This window comes from Cucumis sativus, chromosome 5, assembly GCF_000004075.3.
Source record: "Cucumis sativus cultivar 9930 chromosome 5, Cucumber_9930_V3, whole genome shotgun sequence".
NCBI classification, from domain to species: domain Eukaryota; kingdom Viridiplantae; phylum Streptophyta; class Magnoliopsida; order Cucurbitales; family Cucurbitaceae; genus Cucumis; species Cucumis sativus.
Window position 1 is genome coordinate 10,713,703 of NC_026659.2, and position 23,604 is coordinate 10,737,306.

The 23,604-nt window shown below is 32.6% G+C and overlaps 2 protein-coding genes across 2 annotated transcripts; both read left to right on the forward strand.

Moving 5' to 3' along the window:
* Positions 1-1,739: 1,739 nt before the first annotated feature.
* On the forward strand, positions 1,740-9,351 carry LOC101206319 (NADPH-dependent pterin aldehyde reductase). Its single transcript, XM_004149090.3, has 5 exons — positions 1,740-2,074; positions 2,612-2,681; positions 2,778-2,971; positions 6,967-7,139; positions 9,016-9,351. Exons 1-5 carry the CDS (start codon positions 1,847-1,849, stop codon positions 9,116-9,118), a joined length of 768 nt encoding a protein of 255 aa, XP_004149138.1. The 5' UTR covers positions 1,740-1,846; the 3' UTR covers positions 9,119-9,351.
* A 9,743-nt stretch (positions 9,352-19,094) lies between these two features.
* LOC101204398 (NADPH-dependent pterin aldehyde reductase) lies at positions 19,095-22,654 on the forward strand. Its single transcript, XM_004149082.3, has 5 exons — positions 19,095-19,387; positions 19,476-19,545; positions 20,791-20,984; positions 21,101-21,273; positions 22,390-22,654. The coding sequence occupies exons 1-5, from the start codon at positions 19,139-19,141 to the stop codon at positions 22,484-22,486; spliced, it is 783 nt and encodes a 260-aa protein (XP_004149130.1). The 5' UTR covers positions 19,095-19,138; the 3' UTR covers positions 22,487-22,654.
* The last annotated feature ends 950 nt before the right edge of the window (positions 22,655-23,604 follow it).

A 23,604-nucleotide genomic window follows, 5' to 3' on the forward strand; every position in this document is an offset into this window, starting at 1 on the left:
TATAACAACATTTTAAAAAATTTGCAAATATAGAAAAATTTGTCAAATTCTATCAATGATATAAAACTATCACCGATAGATCATGTTGCAAATATTGGTTTATCACTGATAGACCATACAAAGTCTATCAGTGATAGTTTTGCTATATTTGCAATTTTTTAAAAATGTTGTTATATCCTTAATTATTATTAATAAAATGGTCATCAATTGCAATTTTCCAAAAAAATATTAGATACATCAACAATTATATATATATATATGGTGAGCATTGAGACTCGAAAAACCGATATGAATGATCGACAATGAACGAACCGAGACTCAACAGTCAATTTTATTAAAAATACAGTCGATGGTCTGTTTAATTAAAAGGTTTCGAAAAAGAACCGAAACCGACCAAACCTAAAAAATATATTATACATACATATATATATATATATATATATATATATATATATATATATATATATATATATATATATCAATATAAATATTATTTAATATTTATTATTTCTGGCATGCTCACATTATTACATTAAAGGGTAATTATAATTGATGACTATTTTAGGAATAATAATTAAAGATATAGCAACATTTAAAAAAATTATAAATATAGTAAAACTATCGCTCATAGACTTGTATATAGATTTGTATGATCTATCAATGATAGACCAATATTTACAACATGGTCTACTTTTATCATCGATAGAATTTAACAAACTTTGCTATATTAACAATTTTTTTAAATGTTGCTATAGACTTAATTATTTTGCATCTAATGGCTAAACTTGCAATTATCTCACAATAAATTAGCTCTCAAGCTCAGGTCTTATTGTTCCTAGAGTCGGCTCAGGCCTAGGCCCAGGCCCAATAATGGGTCATTAAAGGAAACAAAATGAAAAAAGTGACGAGAAAACCAAACTGATCAAAATCGAGCAACTGTTTGGTTGATTGGTTCAGTCCTTGACAATTGGTTGTTTGTTTCCCAAATAAACTGACTGACTAGATCGATTTTCAGCTCTGAATTTTGTACAAAACAGATATGATTCGACTGATGATTACCCCTAACAGATATAGGATCAAACACATTAGGTTGGGCAAACATAGCAAAAGGTGCAATTATTTTGACTGAGACGACAAATAAAACAATGTCGTATGGAAACAAATTGATAATGACACATATTAGCAAAATCATTATATTCAAAACAAATGTTTGGACGGAAAAAACAAAGTGCACCATGTCGTTCAGCACCATTTTGAAGTCAATTACGTATACATTAGATTGCTCTATGATTAAAAAACAACAGTTGGATTGAAGACGTTCAATAACAACCAAACTTTAAAAAGAAGAGGAAAAATCATGAAAGAAGAAGATAATGGTAGTAAACAAACAATAAGAACTTTGTTCACAGTTGAGAGAATAATGGAGGATCCATCCTCTAACCTATACGAAGAAATATCACGTGGGTTATCATTAAACTATGAATACATGTGAAAATACAAAATACATATATATTAACATTAATACAAAATGCGTATATATGGAAGAACATAAAGAAGAAGTTAAGAAAATTCTTTAATTGCTTTGATTATGACGAAAAATAAAGTAATGGAAGGATGACCTCAGACATGATAAAATAACTAACTTGGACCAAAGGCTATTTGAAGTGCACCATAAATTATTCAACAACTCGTAAACTGTGCTACATTGAATGTTTGTTTGCTATTGATTTAACTTTAACTTGTATTACATATGGATTTCATAACAATATAAGCTCATTATGTGAACGAAAGAAACCATATGATTTAAATTTAGAGACGAAGTGTGTGAAAGAGGTGGAAATCCTCCATGGCGGAACCAACTTCCAATAATTCGTCTCCACAGCTGGCCTTGGGTTCTCGTAAGGTGTTGATCACCGGAGTTAGCAAGGGATTAGGAAGAGCCTTAGCGTTGGAGCTGGCTAGCCGTGGCCACACCATCATCGGTTGTTCACGGGATCAAACTAAACTTGATTCTCTTCAGGCTCAGCTTTCTAATCTTTCTTCTACAAACCATTTACTCTACAACGTTGATGTGGTTTGTCATTCTCCTTCTACATATATGATTTTTTCTCGTGTTATTTTATTGATATATTCAAATTTGTTAGATGCCAAAATCCAAATAGGCGTAAAATTAATGTATATTATCTAACCTTCGTATGACAACACTTTGTAAATTTGTATGATGGAGAAAATGAGTGTGACTTTGTTCAATATTTGGTAGAATGACTTGGTTTGTCTAAGGTGACCTGATAGGGTTTCAGAGACATTATGAGATATTTCTCGTCTCACTAGGCTAAGGAGCATGCTTTATTTCAAGTTCTGCTGGTCCTTAGGTTTCACTTAAAGTCAAGGCATGAACAATGCGTCTCATTAGCTATATATTTAGCTACACTCAGCATTTTCGAGCACATTATATTGATTTCGCCCTTAAACTGAGCTAACCCTCTTCAGTAGGCCTAAAATGGATTGAGTCTAGTTGGGTTCTTGGTTTTGTTGACTTTGTCCATATTTTCCTTTAGTTCAGATCAATGTAATCACCATGTAATAACAAAATTGAAAGTGGATTGTGTAGAGATCGAACACCAAGGTTGAGGAGTTTGCACGAGCTACGGTGGAAAATGAATTAGTTCCAAATATCATTGGTATTGGATTTTCAGTTGAATTTGTTTTATAAAACTCACAGCTTGACGTTTGAAAGAAAAAAGGCTAAATGATGATATGGTTGTGTGTGGTGACAGTGAATAATGCAGGTTTGATCAATAGAAGTTGTAAAATATGGGAATTGGATGCACAAGAATTTGATAATGTGATTGATACCAACGTGAAAGGAATAGCAAATATAATGCGTCATTTCATTCCACTTATGATTTCTTCCAACAAAGGCATTATCATCAACATGTCTTCTATTGCTGGGAGAGATGCGCGTGAACTGGTATTCTTTATTATTATTTCAGATTAAACTGCTAAGACTTATACTTTGATTTTTCTCTTTCACCTTATAAATCATTCATAACCATATAGCACAATTTAAAATATGTAGTATAAAAATGGCAACGTAACTTTTAACTATCGAGATGTCAGCAGTTTCACGTGAAAAAACTAAAATGATTCACAATATTTATAAGATAGATGAGCTACTCCTCTCATTTCCAATTCGCTTCGAAATGAAACCTTCGTATATTAAACATGGAAAGAGAGTCCATAAACCCGAAAACCAAGTATATTTTGAGATTTTGTGTGAATTCATACTATTATATGGGCTCCTCCTCCCATTGCTAATTCGATCTAGGATGTGTGAACCCAAAGAGACACCATCTTGAGCGGCATATGTTGACACATTTTGTGTGTCCCACCAACCATACTCACACAATGGTTTTCAAAATTCCAATTCTGCCCTCATTTTCTTTCTCCTTCTTATGCCTTCCCTAACATTCTTTCCTTCGTCACTAGCTTTCCATTCTTTTCTTCCCTTTTCTTATTTTCCAACCTCCTTGACTCAAAAGCTGTGTAGACTTGCTAAACTAGAGATGGTTGATTGCTGCGAGAGAGAGGGAGAGAAGAAGGAGAGAGAATAAAACCTTACCGACGGTAGCTCCTTGCACGACAACGGGGTAGATCGACGAGGTGGAATTGAGAGACAAACTAACAATCGACTGCTCTAGATAGTGGTGGCTAGCAACTATAGCAGGGTTTGGACGGTCGTGGACATTCTAACTCTCTCTCTTCTACTACCGATAAACTTTGTTCCCTTCTTCAATTGTGCTTGAATCATATGCTTCCCTTCTGATTTTTCCTCTTTAGGTGTCAGCACTTAAGACAGGAAAAAAATCATTAGTTTTACTTTTTAGAAAAGGATAGGAATAAATGTTGAAGGATGTATATCCTCTTTGATTGAACAAAATTATTCAATTTTTTGACGAGTGATAGAAACATCACAAATAAAAAATATTAATAACAATTGATGACACATTTCTCAAATTGAAAGCTATCATTGATAGCAGTTAGCAACAATAGAAGCTAAACTATGGCTTCTTCTTATGCTACCAGTGATGACTTTTATCACTGATATCATGCTAGCAATGAAGGCTTCTATCAATGCCCAATATGTCAATACGTTTTCCATGAATCTATCATTTATAGCTTGAAATTTGAATTTCTAAATGATTAAATGTTATCAATAATATATTTTTAAAAAAATTGCAACTATATCTATTTCATTTATACTATCAGTAATAGAAGCTAACACATGAATAATATGTTATAATTGATTCAAACCTATTATCGATAACATGCTAATCTGATCTTTTTTCTTTGTCCATTTATGCTAAAAACAAACAACTGCAATATCACGATATCATATAGTAGCTACCCTATTAGGGAAATTACTTATATATGTTGTTAATGAAACCCTTTTGTTGTTATAAATATTCTTAGTTATAGCAATAGAAGAATATCATTGATAATAACTATAAAAAAAAATCAATTGATAGCTTAATTAAATCTCATCAAATCACAGTTGATATGTTTACCTAAGAGATATCACCAATAAACGAAATATCCTTCTAATGGGTATCACTTATAGGTGTTAACAATGATATCCTTCTATTGATAGATAATGCTAGCGATATCCCTCTACATTGATATCAATATAGAAAAATTACTTGTAATAGCTACCAAAAATATATACCAATGGATGACAACATCACTGATAGAAGATATCAGTAGTGAAAGAAACCAATAGTACATTTCTCAAATTGAAAGTTATCACTAAAAGTAGTTTTAAGTGATAATAACTAACTAGAGCAACATATACCATATTTAATTTCTCAAATCAAAAGTTAATTTGCCTTTCCGTGCTATCACTAATAAAAGTTATAGCTGACAACAGTTATCAATGATATGAACTTGTAGCATATTTCTCAAATTCAAAGCTATCGTTGATAGCATCTATTAGTGATAGCAACATATGATAGTCATCAATTGCTATCACTGATAACCAACTATCAACGATAGCTTGCAATTTGAGAAAATTGAAAAAAAGAACTCATAATAGTGACAAGTTATCAATGATAATAGCTATTAGTGACACCAAATGATAGTTGCTATTAATGATCGTAACTGGTTATAGCTATTGGTGATAGCAAATAATTGTAGCTATTGGTGATAGCTTTCAATTTGAAAAAATCAAGAAGTGTGAAATAATCACTTCTCAAATTGAAAGCTATAAATGATAGCATATATCATCATTAATTGATAGTAGCTATCAGTGATATCTGTTACCACTGATAGATGCTATCAGTGATAGTGTTTAATTGATAAATTCATAAAGAAGCGTCTAAAACGGTGGTTGCACGTGGGTATTCTAACCTTTTGCTATTTTTTTGTTCTATATATGTAATTTTTTTAACCATGTGCTATATATACTATTATTTTAGGGTTTTTTTTTTTTTTTTTTTTTGCCACTCATGCAACTAACTCTTATTTTTATGTTAGTCTGTTTGTTTTACTAATAATCAATGGGGTGATATAAGAATTTAAGGAATAGTTTATGGAGGGTCCTTTTTAAAGGATAAAATGAAAAAGTAGCCCTAGTTAAAAAAAAAAAAAAAAGGAGGTTTGAACTTATGCTATTGTCATCATCTTATGGAATTACAAACCCTAGCTTTCTTCTTTCTTTCTTCTTCCTTCATTTTGCAGCTTATCTTATCTTATCTTTTTTTTTTTTTTTTTTTGCATCATGTCATCTTCTTCTTTTATGTTTTCTTTCTTCTTTCTCTTATGGGCTTTTTTCCTTCTCCGTTTTCAAATTTTCTTCATTCTGCAAAAGGTAGAAAGAAAAAGAAGAATATGAAGAAAGAAAAAAAAATCAATGCAAAGAGAAAAAATTATAGTTATGTTTAATGAGAAACTAGCTAGAAAAAATGAGTTGAAAGCTAAAACAAGAAGCTAGGATAGGATCCACCAAAACGAGAAATAGGTACTTAAAACGAGAAAAAGATCGAGAAGTTATTCACAAGTGAGAAATTGTATTTAGACAAGAGAATCAAAAACGAGAAATAGATACTTGGAACGGGAGATCGAAACAAAAAAAGAGGAACAAGAAGTTAACCACAAGCGAGAAAAAGGCAAGTGGCAAAAAATTTGGGTATCGCATTGGACGAGAATGTGTAGCAAAGGACGAGAAGAAGTTCACAGTGAATTGGCCTCGTATGCAAATTTGTAAATTTGCAAGCAGCGGACATCATCCATAAGGCCATTATTTATTAAAATTTGAATTGTGTGCCAAATTTCTTTTAAACTAAAATTCGGAGGCCATCCGTACAAAATCATCCTAAGTTAAAGCTCAACTTAAGAAAAATTAGATATCATGTTTATGTGTTAAATCATAATGAAGGGATTTGATATGTGTTGAATAATGTCTTGTTTTGCAATATTTCGTGTTTGGCTAGTGTTTTGATTATTAGGAAAAAAAACGATATTTCTCTAGCGTTTGGCTAGGGTTGCACCCTATTTCATGTTTGGCTGGTGTTGGGCCTCAATCCTTGTCTAAGGCCTAGCATATGTCTTCCTCTAGACACACAATGAGCTTAGTTGGAGAGGATATGAGTTTTGAGCATATTAATTATTTGAGCTTTGACATGAATTAACCCTCTCCCTCTCCCTCTCCCTCTCTCTCCCTCTCCCTCTCCCAATCCCATTTAGATGTAGAGTACTATCTTTGGCCCACACACCTTATTATTTTCTTGATTTTAGCTTCTTCCTTCTTATATCATTATTTTGCCTCGATTATATATCATTCAGTCCAAAATTATCCTTTAACAATTATAACTGACACGCACATTGAGTACGTTATGAAAGTAATTTGAGCATTGAAGATCTAATTAATATGTAGTTGAGTATATATACTATATGTTGTGTATTTTGTAGATAGCACCCTATTGTGCATCAAAGTGGGGAGTTGAAGGACTAAGCAAAGCAATAGCAAAAGAAGTGCCCGAGGGAATGGGAATTGTGAGCTTAGATCCAGGCTTGATATTTACTGACATGCTGCTTTCATGCCTTCCCGATTCTGCTCCCAACTATCAATCACCTCAACATTGGTAACTATTTTTCTTTCGTATTTCAATTTGTTTCTTTCTTCTAACTTACAAAATATAAATATATATATACAAACTTATAAAACTAAAAGTATGTTTACATGTAAGGAACAATAACGAAGGCTAGTGTTTTTAAATGCATTAAGCAATTCTTTATAACTGCTTTATTTTGCCAAGAAAGCAATAGTATATTAGAGAAGATATGTGTTATATAGCCAATGTTGGTTTGTAGAAAAATATGAAGTAAAGTATAATAGAATCTTAAGATTATGTAAATAATTATGTACTATATTTAATCATAGCATTTCCATTTCTACCAAATGTTTTCACAATTTTTGCTGACACATTTTATCAATTTCAATAAATTAGACATATTTAAAGTGATGAGACCTACTAGACAATCAATTTAGAAGTTAATTCAAGGATTTATTATTATGCTTAAATAGGCATTGGTTTTGGTTTTTTGGTTAGAAAATTGAGCCTATTGATACACTACTGCTTTTATCCATAATTTTGTTCGTCGTAGTTTGTACTTCTGACGGTATAGAAAAAATATCAAACTATTTACAGAAATAATAATAATAAAAAAAGACAATGATAAACATCGATAGATTTCTATAAACTTCTATCGATAATAGACATAGCTTGTATCAATTTCTATCACTTATAGTATTAATAATAGACTTTTATTAGTTTCTAGCTCTAATAGATAGGATGAGATGTTTGGGGCAATCGCTATGTAAGAATATAATAACCAGATTTTGCTACCGAAAATATTATTTAAAAGTCTTCAATTAGCTATAGTTAAACACTATTTCAAAACCTCGCCCACTTCCAGTATTTACTATTTGTTACAGTTTTTACGATTTTACGTTCATTTTTTTTATTCTTTGCTACAATGTTTACTATTTCCTTCTCAAATTAAAATAGTTTGATATCTCAAAACATATACTATTATAACCCTAACTATAACAATCCAAAACTATAATAACTCACTTATTGTCTCAAACGCTCTTTTATAGATTTCTATCAACATCTACAAATGATAGATTTTTTAAGCCTTTATCAATCAATGATAGACTTCTATCGGTTTCTATCACTCAGAGTATCATTGATAGACTTTTATTAATTTCTATCACTGATAGACGCTGGGGCTTTTGAGGTAAACACTATTTCAAAACTCCCATTTGATATAGTATTTATTATTTGTTATAGATTTTACCATTTTACTTTTATCATTTTTTATTCTTTGTTGCAATGCATTTGCTATTTCCTTTTCAAAGTAAAATAATTTACACCTCAAAACAAACTATAATAAATTAGAACTATAATGACTCACTCCTTACTTTAAAAGCCTCGTTAATTAGCTTATGAATTTCTATGAGCCTCTATCAATAATAGACATCAATCAATTTCTATCATTGATAGATATTGATATAGACTCCAATCAATTTCTATCATTGATAGATATTGATATATACTCCAATCAATTTCTATCAATTATAGACATTATAAGCTTCTATCAATGTCTATCTTATATTAGTATAATTACTAATAGATGTTGATCATATCAACTTCTATCTATGATATATATGTGATAGAGAAATTGCAAACAATATCTATCACAACTATGAAAAAGTAACAATAATTACTGCGGATGTATATATATTTGCTTTTAATTTTTAATAAAAACTTATCGTAAAATCTTTACATACAAATAACAAAGGTATAAAAGAAATAAAATTATGGGCTAACCAAAATAACAGTACAATCTAAAAGGATGATACAAGCTGAAGCTTGTTTAAAAGTCTTCAACTTAACTCTTTACTTTTGTATGAATATTGATGCATTTACAATTTGCATTTTATTTTTATTGCAGGGCTTCAAAAGCAGCAACAATGATTCTTAATCTTACTGCACTCGATAATGGAACATCTCTCACAGTTGAAGATCCAGGAATTGTGCCGAAGTCCTTGAGTTAAAAAAACCCAGTAAAGTTGTTGAAAAAATTGGCACAAAAGGAAGATACATTCATTTTGAAGAGAAAGAACTTTTACTTGGAAAGAACAAACATTAGCACTCTCAGATAATACACATTTTTATTCTGAAGGCACTCATTTACTTTTCACTCAAAGTTTCTCTTTACTTTTCACTCAAAGTTTCTCTCTAACTCTCTTGCTTTCTTTTTTCTCTCTTGCTTTCTTTTTTCTCTCTTTGCTTTCTTACGACTTGCTTAGCTTGGTTCACAAATGAAGACATACAACACCACTATTTATAGGGGTAAAATCCTTAGAGCCCAAGTAAAAGAATCTCTCTAGAATTCTAACTATTCTAGATATTTTGTAGTTTATTCTTGTCTAAATGAATTCTCTAGAACTCCTTAACCTAAAAAATATAATCTTGGATATGTTTTGAAGTGTGTGATGTTCATCTCAAATAAATAATCACAAAATAGAATATTTGAGAGAAGAAATAAAAACTTATTTGGAAGATATTAGCTCTCCTTTGTGAGTATTATTTTTCACACCGATATTTTTCAATACAACATATCAATCCTATTTACATAATTGCCTAAATCTATAACTCTCACTATAAAACATTTAATAATAATCCTATGTTTAATTTATTAACCTAATGAACTCTCAAATACAATACTTTACCAACTCTCATCGATTTAATATATTTAATTAATTAACTTTCTCAACTCTCATTGTTTCATCTATAATGATTAATCTACTTTAAACATGTTTAATTAATTTTCAACATCTCTCCTTGAACACGTTTTTTGAAAACTTCAAGCGAAGTCTTCAAGCAAAGTTCTTAACTTATTAAACACATAAACTTTTAGTAGTTTCGTGAAAATATCTACAATTTGATCTTCAGTCTTCACATACTAAACTTGAACCTCCTTCATTGAAATGCAATCTCTGATAAAGTGAAATCTTGTATAAATGTGTTTGCTATGATCATGTGAAACACAAAAATTTTTGCTAGAGCAATTGTTGAATTATTATCTACATGGACCATAGTTGGATTGTCTTGTGAAATTTGAACTTGTCTTTTAGAAAATTTCTTAACCAAAATAAATGGAAGACATGTGAAGATGCAACAACATATACTGCCTCACAAGTAGATAATGTCACAAACATTTCCTTTTTCTGTCGTTATATTGCCTTATTGGTCGGGCGACAATCAAAGAGGTTTCAGGTAGATGAGGAGAGATGGAATAAGGAATCAGTGGAGAAGTAGCTGGCGGAGAGGAAATTTATGCAACTATTGCATTTGCTTCATGAATGAATACAAAGGTCCAAGCAGGCGATAATCAAGATGAAGGAGAAGATGACAAAGCTTGAGGAGAAAAGAGTGTAGAAGTACGAGAAGAGGAAAACGAAGCAAGCAAGGATAAGCGAACAAGTTGAGACATTGTCTTCCAAACAAAAGTCAATAAGAGGGGAGGATGTCAAGCTAGCTGAAGGGCTTGAGCGTGAGTTCGAGATGATGAGTCTAAAAGAAGAAAAATGGGCCTCGCCTAAAAAGATGAGGAAGAAAGGCGCCGCCAAACCTGAAAACAAGAAAAGAAAAGTAAGGTTGTTATTTTCAAACATGAGGGAAGCCAACCAAGTGGCAAGGGAGTTGAGTCCTCAAAGTCGAGCATTGCCAAGGAAGTGAAGGTCAAGCAGGGCCTCTTACCTTTCAATGAGGCCCTCCCAGAGTCTTTAGACACCTCAATTAAGGCTTTTGGATGGAAGAAGTTCTTTAAGGGGTCCAAGATTCGACTAGAGAGGTTGTCAAGAAATTCTACGCACTAGATTACAACCCAGCTGAATACTGTATGTGTAAGCCCCATGTTCTGGATAGAAGGACTGTTTAAGAAGTAGGCCTTTTGAAGGTTTGGACGCATTAAGGCTAGACGACGTGATGAAGAAAGTATGTGCTCAGGATCAATAATACGAGAAAAGACATTTTGGTGTAACGTGAGAAAAGCATGTGAAGAGATTAGAAAAATTTTAGGAAATTTCTTAATCTTGATTGATCAACTAATTATATGTTGAGGTTAAGCTAAACATGTTTAGTAAAGCTAATAAGTCTACACGTGCAAAGTACTAAGTAGAAGCTAGCAAGCTAAGAAGAGTTTAAAATTGACTAATCCGACTTAAGGATTAATATAAATAGGACTTGATCAGGTCTGAAGAAAGGGACATTAGTAGGAATTTCCTAGTATTGTGCTTTTAAGAAGTCATTAGGTGAGAAGAAATGGATTTCTAGAGTTAGGCATTCAGAGGAAGGAAGCTTTGTTTTTCGTGAGTGGTATTCTAAAATTATGAAAAGATTTTTTAAAGTGTTCTTTCTACGTCTTATATTATTATGCAAATATTTTAACGCATGTGTAATCTTGTTAATGTTCACAAAAAATCATGCATGTTTGAAAGAAATTTTCTAAGTTAAAGTTTTATGATTGTATGAATTGCATGTATGTGAGTAAACCATTAGCTTTATTCCTATCGTAAGCTAGCTATTATGTGTACATAATGAGTTAAGGCAACCATTAGAGTGTATGGACCACATGGCGGTAAGAAATTGGCCAATGTGTTGAAAGGAACATATTGAGTTAATAACCTGAGTAACAAAAAATGAACTGAGAAATTCTCTAAGGGATGTTGTTGATGATGTGGTCATCATAGTAGTCTATGCATGAGAATGATTCATGTTTCTGGCGAAATGAATATGAAGAAGCTAATTTGTGTTTTATGTTTTGAATGAGCGGTTGTGAATTATGTTTATGAAAAATGAATTTACGTTATTGTATGCCAAAAAATAATTTAAAACCTCATTCACTAAGTACTTGACTTAAGTTTTAAGTTTTCCTTCCCTAGATAACAAGGCATTGAGGTCAAGTTGAGAAGAGTAAAAAGAGCAACAAAGTGTTAAATTGTTAAGCTAGATGTTCTAAGTTTGGATATCAAGCTTACTTCAGGCGTTGGAGACCTAAATTTTATTTCTTTGTTTTAAAGAAAGCTTGTAATTTGTTTTGAACGCATGTTTTTAAGCTAATAAAAGAACTTTTTTTTCATACGTTGTGGTTCTTATCACCTAGTAGCTTAAGCAAAATCGAACTAAGCATTAAGGCTAAAGTTCAAAGGTTAAAGTTTAAGGTTGAGGGTTCTGGCATTTCGCTTGAAGGTGTAAGGGTTGCTCAAGTCGTGTTTGCATATTGCAACTCAAGGTTAGAATGCATTGTAGGGCGAAGCGTGACAATGTAATAGTAGACGAGAAATGCGTCTACTTAATGTCGAGACCATTAATTAATTGTTATATGGTCTGCCCTTGAACACTGAGACACCAGAGCATGCATTAATCACTGCACCTCTTAAAAGGCAGGCCAAGTAAGCAATGGAAACTATAGTATGGTGGTTTGATGTTATTGTATGAGGACTTAATAGCTTCGTGCTGAGAAACCATTATAGCAATACCTAATAAGTCAGGTCACTACACATAATGCATTCGTCATGACTTTCGATATTGCTTGTGTTTGCTCTCATGCGATAAGTCATGAGTAATGATCATTGCATTTGAGGTGCTCCCATGTACTTGTTCACCGCATAGTTTCTAAGTCCTTGTCGAATAGAAGTTTTTCTACTACTCACCCAAGTACAAGAAAACAATAGGTTTACCTGGGTGATCCAGAGTCGAACACAGAGAATTGTTTTAAATGTTAGTTCGAGATTTTACTTTAGCATTAGGATGTTATGAAAATTAAGCTGAAAGAATGTAATGCTAACTATAACTAATTATTTACAGTTTCAAACTCATGCACCGAGAGTAAATTAAGCTAGGAGAGAGTGAAATGATCTAACTTGTATGCAAATGAAGGTTTAAGGAAACTCCACGCACTATTAATTGCTTAGATTTTTGTGATAATCTTAACACGCTATAATTGCATAATGGGCACATGATTAAGGCAACTTTCTCTCGAAGTGTTTAAGCGCCACACTTGTTCGCCTTTCGGGATACAAATGACTATGCTTGCGGACAAATTATACCTAGAGAACATGATTTATAATACTTATAGGACTTCTCGTTTAGGGACGGTTACCGTTCAACACCTATTGTCTACACTTCACCTTTTGGGATACAAATGTTGGAAGATACCTTGCTAAGGTGAAATTTATCTCCAAATTCCTTATTGCGTGCGCTAGCCTTATCCTTGCTACTTGCCCTCTCGGGTAGTTGGCGATTGACACTGGCTAAGTGATGAATATAGCTCAACTAACGCGACAAGAATTATAAGTTGAACTCCTTATCAAGAATTTATCACACTCTTCTCAGTTAATAACACGAAGATTGGTGAGATGTTAAGAAATTGTAGATTGAAAAGGCATAAACATGCAGTCTATGTATAAAGAATATAGGTCTTTGGCCATTGTACAATATGAATGATACATGTGCTACAATGTAATAACAAAATGAAAAGGGAGAAGAATGGAACACATTATTACAAGTTAAAAGATAAACAATAAATAATCTTTCCTTTTATCATAGTTGTTTAATCTTCAGGTACTTTTTCTCTCTCTGTGATTTTCTCTAATCACTTGAGTCTCTCTCTTTGGCCTCTTCAGGCTCCGAGCCTATTCGGGCCTTTCGCCCCTCCCCCTCCCCCCACCCCCTTTTTCTTGGTGTAGATGCAATGCTTATTATAGGCTGCTTTTCTCGATGAGAAAACTTTGTTCATCTAAATGTGTTAGCGTTGTAATCTGCCCCCTATGAAGTCACATCATTCTAACTACTATTTTTGTCTTTTTGGAAGCCTTCCTTCCATGATGTTTAGGTTCATCGTATGGGGTTGTTAGTCGCTTGTCACGATTCATCGCCTTGTCTTTGCGCGGGATGTCTCATGCGGATTGCTCATTTTTGCTTTTTTACACTTGTCTTGCATTTAGACATGGTAAACGCATAAAATAGGAGCTACATTTATGTAAGCCTTACTTCTAAGTATTTATGCTATTACAACATAAGTTATGTGTTTTGAGCACTTCTAAGTATTTATGTTATTACAGCATAAGTTATGTGTTTTGAGCATCCCTTAGGCCTTTTAATTCCCACTATTCTACTAAAAAGGGTTATAGTAATGGTCATTTCTAATCGTTATCACATGGCTCAAAGAAAAATGGGATATCATGCCAATAGGAAAGTATCAACTATATCCACACCAATTGACCACTAAGGTAACTGCGTGTTTCTTCTTCATAAAAAATGAGATAATGCCAATGCTTCATGATAACACCATTCTACTGGAGTATGCAGTGATGATTTACTGCATTATGAAAAAGATGGCAACTTACTTTGACACCATAATAAGAGACTTTATCCTCTCTTGAATGGAAGCACCCAAAAGCTCCATGCTCTTTCCCTCTATCATTGAATTCTTTTATCTTGATATGACTTCTGAGCTTTAAACTTTTGCTCAAGCATCCTTTTTTTTTTTTTTGTAGTGTATATTCTCAGGCGACTCTTAATCTTATCATAACTCTCCATCAAAACAAAGAATAAGAGATATGCCTTAAAATCCATAATAAAGTTAAGGGAGAAGAAGAGTATTGCGGAAATGAAGAAGAGGCCTCCCCGCCATCGCCACCGCTCGAAAAAAGGCCTAAGATGATGTGCCTAGCTCGTAGAAAAAGGAAAAGATGCGAAAGCTAGGTGCAATCATCCACCCTAAACCTCTAGCCATCCTACCCTTAACTCTCCCATCGCCTCCCCCAAAAATCTAGACTCCCCCTCATCAATCATATCAACATCTTCCTCCCCTTCCAAAAATCCAAACTCCCCCATCAATCATACCAACATCCTCCACCTTCCACTCTCACAAAATCCAACTCTCGTAAGCGACTATCACCTATGTTGCCTATTATCCTCTTGCCGCTTACAACTTCCCCATCATCCTACCAGCATCCTCCACCTCGCAACCTGACCTTAACAAGCTCTTGTCTGCTCAAAAGGGTAATGTTAGCGATCTTTAACTTCATCAGAGCAATACTCTACAAGCTCATCCATGATAATTTTGATGGATTCAAGCTTTCAATGATGTCCTTAATTTAAATGCTCGACGAACTGACTAACACCAAACGTTTCATTCACAACGTCAACACTACTTCTGTTTTCCTATGCAAAAAACAAGAAACCTTGGAATGACATCTGGAGGACATTATGCTGAAGCAAGATGAGCTATCTTCCTCCGTTTCAGCTCTTACTTCGCTAGTCATTTCACAAACTGAGATGATGCAGCGAATGTCCATGTGTCATGACCAACAGTTCAGAATCTTGACGAACTATTTGCATGCAGTCTTTGTGTAACGAGTACTTGCTCTGATCATCCCACCAAACTTAGAGGAACCTCTGGCACCATTAACGCAAGGAAATCTTGACGTTCATGATCCTCGCGCACCACTATTTCAAACCCATGGAACCCTTAAACACAACCACCATTATCCCCTTTAGTGTAATAGATAGAAAATAGAGCTAATGAGCATAAGAAATTATGCTCAAAGGCTCGATCTGCATTTTTGTGTTTCCACTTGTATTTTCTTTTTATCTTATATTTGTAATTTGAACCCCATGGCCGAAAGGTCTAAAGTTTTATTCATGAATGAAATTTTCTATACTTCCATTCTCCCATTTCTTTACCTCTTCCTTTCCTAGTTCTTTGTAATCATGATAAGACATAAGGTGTAATTAGTACTAGAGAATATAGATGCTTGTATTACTTGTCTTATTCAGCTAAATGTTTCATTCAATACCGTATTCTATTCTAATGAAAAAATGGAGTATTGAGTGTTGTTACTTGAAAGAGTGATGGCATGGACTTAACTTGAAAAGAATGTAGCAATAATACATTTTTGTCGTTGAATTCCTTCTTAGCATATATATTAGAAATTTGAGTGTGTATGGCGATAAGGCACCGAGAGGTTGCTTGTGTTACTATAGGATGAGTTGTAGATAATACAATTAAATGGATTAGATATAAATCATATGGTAACTCTGATTATATAGACATTCCTTCATCTATATCGCCTAAACACAACTGAGTACATATTACGCATAACTATCACATCAATTTCCATCTTTTTTTCTCTAATGCACATAGTATAGTCATATGCACATAGGATAGATAATATTGTTCATAATTTATACTGTACAGAAACTGCACGAAGTTGAAGTGCATGTTATATTCTTAAGTGCATTAATTTCCAATGTTACCTAGGAAACCTCTCCTCTTGCTTGCACTTGGACAAGAGAGAGGAAAACTTGTACATACACATGTATCCTTAGAGCATATATTTCACATCCATGATAACGCAGAACAAATAAAGTATATATGAGAACAAGCATCCTCTCCTATCCTCAAAGCTTTTATGTAATAACCACCATTTTTTCAATGAGAGTTTTAAATCTCTTGAACAAGTCAAATACCTTTGATTTCTCCTTGACGAAATAAACATAAGTTTTTCGGCTAAAATCATCAATAAATAATAAAAAATAATTATTCTTACCCAAAAGAACTTGATTTGATCAGTACACAAAGATCAATATGAACTAACTCTAGTGGTCTCCTTACTCTTGAATATGATTCTTGTAGAAACCTCTTCCTTGATTGTTTGCCATAAAGATAACCTTCAAAAAATTGATTTGGATTTTTGACATATGGCAACCCTTTCACCATGATCTTCGTTGATAATAGTCCCAATCCATCAAAGTTCAAATACCCAAATCTCAAGTATCAAATCCAATTAGATTTTTCAAACATAATTTCAAACTTTTAGCAACATTAGTTTTAATGTTTAATAAAAACATTCTATTTTTCGTCATTTGCACTTTAGCAATCATATTGTTATGATTATTTCTTATCCAAAGATTATAATCCTTCGTCAAAATACTATAGCATTTCTTTAAGAATTGTCCCAAACTTAAAATATTGGTCTTCATATCAAGCACATAATAAATATTAGAGATAAACTTATGCTTCTCATTCTTAATTCAATTTGATCAAAATTTTACCTTTTCCTTTAATTAAAAATTTGGTAAAATTTGTGGCATCACCAAATATGATATTGCCACCAACAGATTCATCCATCTCCACAAACATCGATTTACATCCACATCCATGATTGTCACCACATCCTCTCAAGACTTATATACCACACTTGTTCTCCTTAAAGAATACAAATAATTGAATGCAAAACACTAAAGTAAAGTTTGTTTCCAAACTTCCTTCTGTCCATGTTTAGCAAGGTCCTTGCTACTTACTCTCTCGAGCAGTTGGCAGCTAGTGGTTGCCAATCGAGAGTTAAACTCAAGCTAAACACGATGAGTTTTATACTTAAAGATTTCTAATCAAGTACATAACATACACTTAAGCTACTTAAAACATTTCAATGAGATGAACAGTCTATAAATGGGAGAAAGTCATCAGATAAAACATGCATTGTATTAATTAATGTAGGTCTGACGACCATAAGAATAAGAACATTCATACAATACATTACAAAATACAAAAAATGGAAAGTAAAGAGGTGAGTCAAGCCACAAAATGATTGCCATGCATTCCTTGGTTGTTTTTACAAGTTAGGAAAATGGTATGTGAGCTTCTCTCTCTAAGCTCTCTAAGCTTTCACTCAGATGTTGACTGGAGAGTAAATGGAGAAAGAACTACTATTACAAATGGTGAAGGACTCTAAAACTCGTCCTTTCACCAACCTTCTTAAGGGATAACCTCCGCTGTATCTTGTTCATGGTAGAGTTGGCTTCTTTTATAGGCATACTTTAGGCAGAAAATTAATTGTTCTATGTTGCACATTTGTCCTTGTCATGTTGCTCATTTTTTCTTGCCTACAAATGTAAACGAAGAAAGTAGTCGTTTCTTGTCATATCAGCTCCAACTACCACTTTTGTCTTATAGCTAATCATCTCACATAATGATGTGTTGAAATCTCGCCTTACGACTCGCCAAGCAGCTTCTTATCACTGAGTTTTTGCACGAGATTCCTTTTGTGACTCCCTACATTTCTTCTTTTTCACCATCCTGAGTGTAAAAAAACATAAAAACACAATTAATCAGGTGTGAGGACTTAGGTAAGGTGCATTCTCTTGATATTATAAATTTTCACTAAAAGCTACGCGTTTTGGTTCTTTATCTTACATTTTTACTCTATTTTTTTATTTAAAATACTACAATAACTTGTATTTCTACAAGTTATCACCACTCAAAGTTGATGTGTTTAACATGCTAAGAATTTTGCTTCGATTTAAAAAAAAAAAGAAACATGTTTAAGAAGGGAGGTTGAAAATAAATTAAACATGTTCTAAGTAGATTAAAATCGTTATAGATGAATTAATGAGAAAGTTGAGAAAGTTAACGTGAGTGTTAATTAAGTATATTAAATCGATGGGAGTGGGTAAAGTATTGTATTTGAGAGTTCACTAAGTTAATAAATTAAATATAGAATTTATTAAATGTAGAGAATTATAGATAGATTATCATCACATTCAATTCTATAAATAGGATTGATATGTTGCATTGAAATGTAGCCAAGTGTGAAGGATAATACACACAAAGAGAGTTAATTACTTAAAAGATGGTTCCAAATAAGTTTTTTTTTTTTATTTCTTCTCTCAAATATTCTATATTTGGGTTATTATTTATTTGAGAAAAATGGAAGGAGGGAAAGAAGAAATGAAAGGAAATTATATGGAGGAAATTATTTAATTTGATTAAGACGAAAAATAAAATAATGGAAGGATAAGGTATGATGAAAAAGAGTTATAACCAAAGGTTACCCCAACAACGACCATTTGTCAATTTCTGAACCAAACCCTATAAACTATTGATTCATGAAGAAACGTTGTTTACATTTTTGTCGCTTTGTTTATGGATTTAGAATAAAATATTGGTGAGAGCAAATAATTATCCCTTTTCTAAGTTTTGGGAGGACGACAGATATATATATATGGTTATTGTATATGTACAGAGAGAGAGAGAGAGCGAATCCATGGCGGTGGCGGAACCAAGTAGTTGTTGTCGAAAGGTGTTGATAACAGGTGTTAGCAAAGGGTTAGGAAGAGCCTTAGCCTTGGAGTTAGCAAATCGTGGCCATACAATTATTGGTTGCTCAAGAGATCAAGTTAAACTTGATTCTCTTCAGCAACAACTTTCCACCACTTCTCTAAATCAACATTTCTTCTTCAAACTTGATGTGGTATATGTATCTCAACCTATCTTCTTCTTCTTTTCAAATATTAACAAAAGGGTCTCATTCAAATTTCTTACCACCTTTCTTTTCCCAGAAATCAGACAATAATGTTCAAGAATTCGCACAATTTGTTGCCAAAAACAACCTTGTTCCTCATATTCTTGGTAATTCTCTCTCTCTCTCTCTCTCTCTCTCTTTTGCCTTTAACTACTGCTTGCTTGTCGTTTCTAATCGCCCCTCTGTCATGTTTCTACTTTCTTTCTTTCTTATTTTGTAAGATCTGAGAATTTGAATATACTCGATAGTTTTATTTTTGTTTCTCATTCCTTAAGAGCTAAAGCAGAAACTCGTTTCATAACTATGTTTTGGTTTCTTCTGTTTCTTGCATTTTTTCCTTACCTTTTTTCATATCTTCATAGTTTAATTTATATAGCGAAGAAGTCTATCAGTTTGTGTATTGGTGTTAATGTGTATCATTAATATTAAGAAAATATGAAAAACATTCTATGTTTTGAGAAGTAAATTAAGAAACAATAGTTTAAAAAAGAAAAGAAAAGAAATGATTATTTTCATGTCAGCAGTGGGAACTCGGCCGGCCATACCAATACAGCCAAAGTATTTCAAAACGACACTAAATAAACTACAAACAAAGCATTGGGAAATACTTTTGTAGTCATCAGCAAATCGTTTTTCTTTCTTTCTTTTTTAATTAAGAAACAATACATGTAAAAATAAAATAACAAATAAAAATGGAATACTTCACTAAATTCTCATTTCGTAACCATTCTTTTTAATACTGTTCTATTTTTTAAATTTGCAATTACTTTCTCTCCATTCCTAACCATGATTTTTATTTTCACACTAAACAAAACATTTCAATATTCTTAGTTAAAATCTCGAAAGAAAAACAATTTCTTTTAGATCATATTGTTTAGTATAACGAGCCACTTGTTTTGAAAATTTGTGTTTATTTCCTCTCCATTTCTATGATGGGTGTGGTTTCATTTTTTCTACGGAAAAAAGAATTGAATTCATAGTGAAATTTTGATAATAAAAACCAAGTTTTAAACACTCACTTTTACTTTTGTTTTTCTAAACTTGGATTTAAAAAAATATTGGTAATAAGTATATAATCAAACAAAAAAATTTAGTAAATAAAAAATAAAAAATCTAATGGTTATTAAAGAGGACTTTTGCATTCAAACCATGACTCAATTTTTGAAACATTAAACAAAAACAGTAGATATGGATATAGAAACTTTTGTAAAAGCTAAGATACTAAAAACGAAATGGTTATCCAACCCGCGCTAAATTAGTAGTTTTAATTTTGACATGGTAAATTACAAAGTTGAGTACTATACAACTAATTGAAAACGGAAGTTTTAATATTTGGTGGTATTATTTCACAGTGAATAATGCAGGTTTGGCACATAAAAGTGCAAAGATATGGGAACTTGACGCAGAAGAATTTGATAATGTGATTGATACAAATGTAAAAGGAATTGCTAATATTTTGAGACATTTCATTCCACTTATGATTCAAAACAACAATGGAATTATTGTCAATATGTCTTCTGGTGCTGGAAGATCTGCTCATGAAGATGTAAGGCTGGCTGTGACAATGTTATATTCATATTAAATAATATATGATCCATATGTTTATTATTAATTATTATGACAAAGTTGTTTAATGAGTGTTTGGTATTATTAATATTGCAGTTTGCACCATATTGTTCTTCCAAATGGGCAGTTGAGGGACTAAGTAAATGTATTGCTAAAGGGCTACCAGATGGTATGGCAATTGTTGCATTAAATCCTGGCTCTATACACACTGACATGCTTCATTTATGCCTTGGTGATTCAGCTGCCCAATTTCAATCTCCTCACAAATGGTATATCAACTCGTTTAACCTTTTTAATATCTTATTTTATTTTTTCAATTTCATATAGCCCACATATTTCAAATTAAGCTTATTTAACCAAATATTTACCTAATATAGCAAAATTTTAGATGTACTGCTAATAAGACACTAATCGACTACAATCAATGTCTAAATAGTGATATATTCTATATACAATCAATGTCTAAATAGTATTGGTTGATAGTCATCTCCCTTTGAGCAATGGACAAGAGTTCGTTCTCTAGAAACCTCAATCTCACATTATTTTTATTTGAGAAATGTGAGACGAACGAGTCATGTGCATTCTTTGGCGTCTCTACAATACTATGTGCTCCAACATTTCTTCAACAGCTGTAATTTTAATTTCAAACATGGCTTTACTTGCCTTAATATTTTAATTCTTCAAAACAGCAACATCCTCAAGTGCATTAACTTTAATGCCTTCTACAACATATCTCACAAGTCTTCTAGGTGCATTAACTTTGAGATATGACTTCATGCATGTGGACCATGTTTTGTAATTCTAGGTGTTGAGCTTCTTGATTTTTCTCCAACAACTTTTGAAGGTCTCCCATTATGATGAACGAATGCACTCCTCCAAAACTTTGTCCTAGACAACAAGTTTCACACTTCTAAGTAACTTTGTCCCAAACAACAAGCTTCAAACTTCTAAACTATACTCAATCTTCAAAAGCACCAACATCGCAAACTAAGCTAACTTGGCTCTTGCCACTTCTTGAAGATATTGGCACAAAAGGAAAGAGAGACGATCACTTAAAAGAAAGAAAACTTTGATTGAGAGAACAAAGATGGACACTTTAGAGATAATACATTTTTACTCTTAAGACACTCACTCACTTTTCACTCAAAATTTCTTTCTAACTCGCTTGTTTTCTTTCTTCCTCTCTTTGTTTTTCTTGCTTGCTTACCCATGAGACAAATAAACTAAAACCAATCATGAGATTCTATATTTGCATTATTTATACTTTTAAAATTGTGAAACTTGTGCTTCTTTATTCCTCATTAACATAAAACTAATGTTGCTACTTTATATTATCTTAATTTGAGTAGATTGACCTTTAAATTATTCTACTATTGTTGTAACAGGGCTATAAAAGCAGCAACTATGATTCTTGATCTTACTCCAAAAGATAATGGAGAGTCTCTAACAGTCAATAATCCACGTGAACTTTCAACGGCATAATTGATTTGTATTTTCATTCACTTGCCCACTAAATAGATAATGATACTTAATTTCGGATGCATGGTAGATCGTGTTTACCTTGTTAAACCCAATAAGGATCATGAATGCTTAATGTGCCTATTAGAAATGTGTACGATGATATAAATAAATATGGAGTAAACTAAAGTATATCTCAAACTACCTCACTTCACAAATCGATCGTTATGTGATAATAAAAAAAATAAAGAAAAAGAGAATGACACTAAAAATTGATGGATGTATAACTATGAATCTTGACCTTCAATGGTATCGGCATGCCATAATGGAGGATTGATTACCTGGAACACACAATCCAACTCAGTCTGCAACTACATTCTTAGCTCCCTTCCTATCCTTTATTGTTAGGTTTAACTCTTGAACAAGAATGATTTGTTTCACAAGTATTGGTTTGGATTCTTTTTTCGTCATCAAGTACCTAACGTTGCGTGATCAGTGTAGGTAGGTGTTTTAGAGATGAAAACATGACCAAAGAATCTATCTAAAGCAATGAAAAATTGCAAGAAATTCTTTCTTAGTGGTGGTGTAATTGATTTAAGTTGGATTGAGGGTTCTCGATGCATTATAGGTTCATTACATGACTCTTCTTGACCACCATTTGTCTTAGAACAATTCCAACTACTAGATTGCTATCATCACACATAATTTTGAATGGCAAGTCTCATCTTGGAGAGGTTAAAGGATCAGAGCTGAATGTCAATCTATTCTTTAGAGTGTCAAGGGCAGAGTGTCAAGGGCCTCTTGGTATTTCTCATATATAACATAGGGAACATCTTTATGCAATAAAGAGGTTAGTGGTAAAGCCATTTTAGAAAAATTCTTAATGCAGAAACCCTCACTCCCTAGAAAAGAACGGACTTCCCTAACATGCACAACGAAATTAGGGATCTAACAAAATTCTAATTGCAACATAGGATTAACCATGCATTTGTAAATGGTGTCTTTGAGACATGAACAAAGCACCCTACCCTCTCTATGGCACGAAAGGGGTTTCTGTTTATTGGTTGGACTATAAACAAGTTGTTGATTAGAGGAGCACTGGTATTTAAGGATTAGAAATAACCTAGGGGTAAAACGTTAAT

Excerpts from the sequence above, each read along its gene's own strand:
- LOC101206319 (XM_004149090.3), top strand. The coding sequence starts at position 1,847 with ATGGCGGAACCAACTTCCAATAATTCGTCTCCACAGCTGGCCTTGGGT. Across the intron at positions 2,075-2,611 it reads TACTCTACAACGTTGATGTG|AGATCGAACACCAAGGTTGA; the intron begins GTTTGTCATTCT and ends TGGATTGTGTAG. Across the intron at positions 7,140-9,015 it reads TATCAATCACCTCAACATTG|GGCTTCAAAAGCAGCAACAA; the intron begins GTAACTATTTTT and ends TTTTTATTGCAG.
- LOC101204398 (XM_004149082.3), top strand. The coding sequence starts at position 19,139 with ATGGTTATTGTATATGTACAGAGAGAGAGAGAGAGCGAATCCATGGCG. Across the intron at positions 19,546-20,790 it reads CCTTGTTCCTCATATTCTTG|TGAATAATGCAGGTTTGGCA; the intron begins GTAATTCTCTCT and ends ATTATTTCACAG. Across the intron at positions 21,274-22,389 it reads TTTCAATCTCCTCACAAATG|GGCTATAAAAGCAGCAACTA; the intron begins GTATATCAACTC and ends TTGTTGTAACAG.